Source organism: Caenorhabditis briggsae, assembly GCF_000004555.2.
Source record: "Caenorhabditis briggsae complete genome, chrIV, whole genome shotgun sequence".
In the NCBI taxonomy this organism is placed as follows: Eukaryota; Metazoa; Nematoda; class Chromadorea; order Rhabditida; family Rhabditidae; genus Caenorhabditis; species Caenorhabditis briggsae.
In genome coordinates this window covers 3,331,159-3,336,227 of record NC_013487.2, presented here as the reverse complement: position 1 = coordinate 3,336,227, position 5,069 = coordinate 3,331,159, and the positions used below count along the sequence as shown (strand labels likewise).

At 36.0% G+C, this 5,069-nt stretch overlaps 1 protein-coding gene across 1 annotated transcript; it reads left to right on the top strand.

The window, feature by feature from the left end:
* Positions 1 to 475: 475 nt before the first annotated feature.
* Cbr-she-1 lies at positions 476 to 4,706 on the top strand (the record flags this gene model as incomplete). The annotated part of the gene is made up of 13 exons (XM_002632725.1): positions 476 to 609; positions 654 to 1,074; positions 1,131 to 1,199; positions 1,243 to 1,346; positions 1,395 to 1,515; positions 1,948 to 2,136; positions 2,178 to 2,304; positions 2,633 to 2,763; positions 2,817 to 3,016; positions 3,326 to 3,460; positions 3,509 to 3,929; positions 4,215 to 4,387; positions 4,439 to 4,706. 13 exons carry the CDS (start codon positions 476 to 478, stop codon positions 4,704 to 4,706), a joined length of 2,493 nt encoding a protein of 830 aa, XP_002632771.1.
* Positions 4,707 to 5,069: the final 363 nt, after the last annotated feature.

Below are 5,069 nucleotides of genomic sequence, written 5' to 3'. Positions count from 1 at the left end.
GGTTGAAAACGGAAAGCACACACTGCACAAGAAATGAGATCGATTACGGTAGAAGTAGAGAAAATAAATAAAAGTGGCCTAGGAAAAATCTAGGCCACCAGCACACAAACTAAAATTTTNNNAAAACGGGACAATTTCACTTTAGGCATTTCTGTTCCGTCCAATTTATACTTCCGGACAGTTCTGATCTCGCACAGTTTTCAATTTGGAACCATTTTGATTTAGGAAATGTTCATTATACTACAGTTTCCTTTTAGGAAATCTCCAATCAGTCCACCGAATTTGTAGAAAAACAATACTGTATTTAAAGGCGCATGACGACAACTCTGCATTGTGCTTTGAACGGATAAACATTTCATTTTACATGCGCCTTTAAACTACCGTACTTTACTCAAACTTTTTAGCACTGGATTTTCTCCGTTTTTTGCATTTTTCACCAGTTTTTCTTCAATTTTTCACAATTTCTCGTTGCAGAATGTCATCCCATCTCAAGAATCTGACTGAAAATTTCGAAAATTTGGCAATAAATCCAATTTTCAACACGAATTGGTGTGATATGCCGGCAGAAATCAAAGTGGAATGTGTTGGAAAAATGGAACTCACCGAGAGGTTAAATTGAACAATTATCGATCAATTACCCAACTTTTTTTCAGATTATCGCTTAGAAGCACCGCGAAAGCCGAACGGTCGCTCGTCGATTCGCAGAAAATCAATATTCGTAGATGTGCTATTCACGGACTTCCAGAAATCCGAAGAGTAACTCTCGCTTCAAAAACCGGAAAGATAGTTTTTAGAGCATTTAGAAGTGCGAATAAAGAATTCGAGTTTTTAAAATATATTTGGAAAATCGGAGTTTTCGAAAACCTCTATATCTGGTTGGATGGAAAGGATTCCAAGGAGAAACTTGAGAATTTCAATGGAACGATTGCAGCGAAAAGTATCGATTTTCATTTTTGTGATGAAGAATTTATAGTAGCTATTCTTGGAAAAGTGAAAAATGGAGTCGAATCGATAACGATGAATGCTGATAGAGGAATCAGCTACTCTGTCAATGAAATTCTTAAAATCTCTCATGTAAGAAAATATTCATAATTTAGACTCAATTTTTTCGAACTTTTCAACATTTACAGGTTCAAAATGTCAAATACTGGCAGATCGATAACTACAAACGAATGAGTGTTCTTTGGAAGGTAGCTCAGGTACCATTCGAAAATTCTTTCAAAAAAGTCAATAATTTTTCAGGTTTGGATCGATATAAGTTCAAAAATCGGAACTACTTTTCAATTGTCCACCGAGGTTTACGGATTATTTCATGAGTTTTTGCAGCATTTTGTCGATCGTATTGTGTAATTATTATTGATTTTTTGTTTAATTTCAATTTTTCAAATTTTCAGGTCAATAAGCCAAATAAGAGTTCGAATTCGTACCAACCACCCGGATCGTCACATTCTTCTGGAACTTGAATTCGATGGATTCGTTGAATTTCAGCATTCGTTCAAATTTTTTCGTCTGATGGTGATTTCTGCAAAAATGGAGGAATCTGAATACGAAGATAACTGTAGAAAGTGGATTCGGAGAATGAAACCGGAGTTTTATGTTGATGATATGTAGAATTATTGAATGTTGATCTTGTTTTGAATAAAATTGTTTTATGATTTTACGCCAATGTCAATTTCCAGAAAAATGATGCTAAATGCTAACTAAACGTCTTGGAATCACTTATGGGGTTATGCAGATAATAAATTTGCAATAAAAATGGCAAATAAATACTATGCACGTATGCAAATAAATTATTTTATTTGCATCCAAAAAGCGAATTTAATTGCATTCCTGGGCGTGATTTCTTTGATTCCTCAAATTATTGTGTTAATACGGCGAAAAAGCCTCATGAGTCTGATATTGTAACTGGAATATTTGGGAAGTTAAATAAAACACTTGGCCTTTTAGGATATGACAGCCAATACTCGACAGAAAAAAGTTGCTGCTGCTCTCCTACTATTGCAGGAACAAGAATCCGTTTTACTTACTGTTTGTCGTCCGTATCAGTTGGAAGAAGGGCTTGAAGTGATCCGTCAAGATCTGTTTTCTACTTTTTTACGGTTGAATCAATATATGATTTCGACCGAACAAACGAAAGTGAGAAAATCGGTTGAAAATTTTTATAGAATAGTCTTCAGAAATATCTGGGTGTGGAACTTGAACATTTTAACTTTCTGCGAAATCTTTGTTCTGACGACATCAGTAGAATCGATTCAATTCCAGCTCCAGTCCGTATTCATATTTTTTTGAAGTATGCTCGTGAAGGTAGTGAAATGTATATATCACTAGACTCACCAAGATAACTTTAGGTAGATCCCAGAACTATCTGGCTCAGGATCTTGGTATAAGTCTGTCTATAGTGTCACGAATAGTAAATAATGTAGTAGACAAGCTGGTGAATATTCCCTACAAGCATTAAACATCTAAGAGCTCTTGAGAGAGGATTTATGAGTAAAACTGATGCAAATGGTAATTATAAAAGAATTCCTTGCTTTGGCATTTGCGACGGCAAACACTGGGCAATAGAACCCCTCCCAACAGTGGAAAACTGAACGCCAACTTACAAGGCGTTTTTTTTCATTCAACTCGTTAGCTGTGTGTGTCATCCTTCCTGGGCCAGCACAGTTTGAGGGGGAGCTGGAATTTCTGGTTAGTCGTGTTGGTGGAGATGATGAGAGCATGTACAGGGTTGTTAAGAAGTCGTCGTGTATTTGTCTGCAAAAAGTGAGAGTTTTTCATCTAATTAATACGTTTTTTTTTTTTGGAAAAATCTTTAGGAGAACTGTCATTGTCATTGTGGGGCATGTGGATACAGACACTCATGCACATGCCTTGTCCAAGAGACAGGTGTGTGCTGTAAGCACATTCATATGGTGATTCTTAGAAACGGTAGTATGACACCTAGTTTTTTTCTGAAACTTACCTGTACTCCAGTTTCTCTTGTCGACGTTGATCAGGCTGAAAAAGAAAAGATGCTGTTTTTGTTTATGTTTTTTGTTGTCTTTTCTGTTGCTTTGTTATTGATTGTCTTGTTTTGTTGTGTTTGAATGAAATTGTTTTTTAAACAAATTTTGTGATTTTACATTTTTATAAACAAGATATGAGCGAAAAAGGAATATTTGTTTGTGAATATTAGTCTATTTGCTCCATTGATTGAGAACAATTGTCATGCGACCAGATTTGAACGCGCGCGCAACAGAGGGTGTGCAGATGCGCTCCGCTGGAAAACTACCGAAAAAATTTCGGCTATTTACGCCGCAGTGATTTCATTAGTTTTTCGTTACAGAATGTCATCCGATATCAATAATTCATCGAAAATTACTGAGAAATCAACTGCTGAACCAATTTACGACTCGAATTGGTGCGATATGCCGGACGATATTAAATTGGAGTGCATTGGAAAAATGGAGCTCTGCGAGAGGTAAAAAATGATTAACTATCGAATAATTTATACCGAAATTTCTTTCAGATTGTCGCTTCGGTGCTCTGCAAAAGCTGAACGATCGCTCGTCGATTCACAAAAAATCGAATTTCACGAAGGCGTATTTTTGAGAGAATATGAAGACTCAAGTTTCCTGTTTTCTCGTAATGATAAAGTAGTTTTCTGGAAAAGAACAAAAGAAATTAATGAAGCTTTCGAATTGATGAAATACATTAAGAAAGTTGGAGTTTTCGAACATCTCAAAATTTTTTCTCGAGGTGTCGCTGATTGCGAACGATTCTTGGCCGATGATGGATTGTTCACAGCGAAAAAAATGAACCTTGTGCATTGCGATATTGATAGCACGATCGCTGTTCTTCGAAAAATGAAAAATGACGTCGAATCTATCGAGATGAATGGCGATGAAATTACCTCCGGCAAACTTGCCGAAATCCTTACAATCTCACATGTAAGACAATATTCCGCTATTGCTTTTGCCCGAAATCAGTTAATGTTAATAGCTGATAAGCGAGAAATTTTCCGATTTACATTAAAAAAAGGGAAATCGTCGGAAAATTGAGAGAATAGAAAAGTAAAATTTAAAATAGGCTCAAAGAAAACGGTAGTCCGCATTCGAACATTCAAATAAAATTTCGATGAGATATTCACTAATAAATAACGTTCATTGGTTTCGGACAAGCGTAATCGATGGAATCTGTTTCTCAAAATTATGAGAAAAAATGAACTTTTTGAGATTCAAAATGTTCCCTACTGGCATATCGATTGCTACGAAGAAACGGATAGCCTTCACAAGGTTGCACAGATGTGGATTGATAAAAATTCGAAAATAGACTCTACTTTCCAAATTTCTGTCAATGCAAATGGCTCATTTGCGGAATTCTTGGAGCATTTCAAGGATCGTGTTGTGTAATTCATTTTTCTAATTGTTTCTAAAAAAACTGAAAATGATATTTTCAGATCGCAAAGTGACAGAAAAGTCCGCATTCATACGAATAATCCAGATCGTCATATTCTTCTGGAGCGTGGATTAGATGAAGTCGTCAAAATCGATTACGAAATCTACCGTCTAATGGTGATTTCTGCTGAAATGAAAGAATCTGAATACGACGATAATTGCAAGGAGTGGATTTACAAAATGAATCCTGAGATACACTACTATGATTCGGAAAGCTCATTCGAAGCGCGTGACGACGATTTTGAATGGTCTGACGGAGAGGAAGCATGAGTTTAATTTTTTGCTTTGTTTGTTGATTTTGTTGACCTTTTTTTCAAAATAAAACTGCTATTGTTTAATTTTTTAAAAATTGAAAAGAAAAGGTTGTTTTTAATGCCGCGTTCAAAGTTGATTTCCAGGAGTATGTTCCTAGAAGAAGAAAATTTACTGAAATTTGATTTTTTGAAAGTTTTTGTGTCTTTTGGCAAGAAATTAGCTTGAAAATTGGCTGAAATTGGCTGAAAATAGAGAAAAATTANCGATGGCCGAGAAAGTGGGAGTTTTCTCGGCCACCCCCCGGTGTAGTCCTCGTGGACAAGCAATTTGGTGTGTCGAAATCCGGCCGCGTCCTTGAAACTACAGTACTTCCGCTTT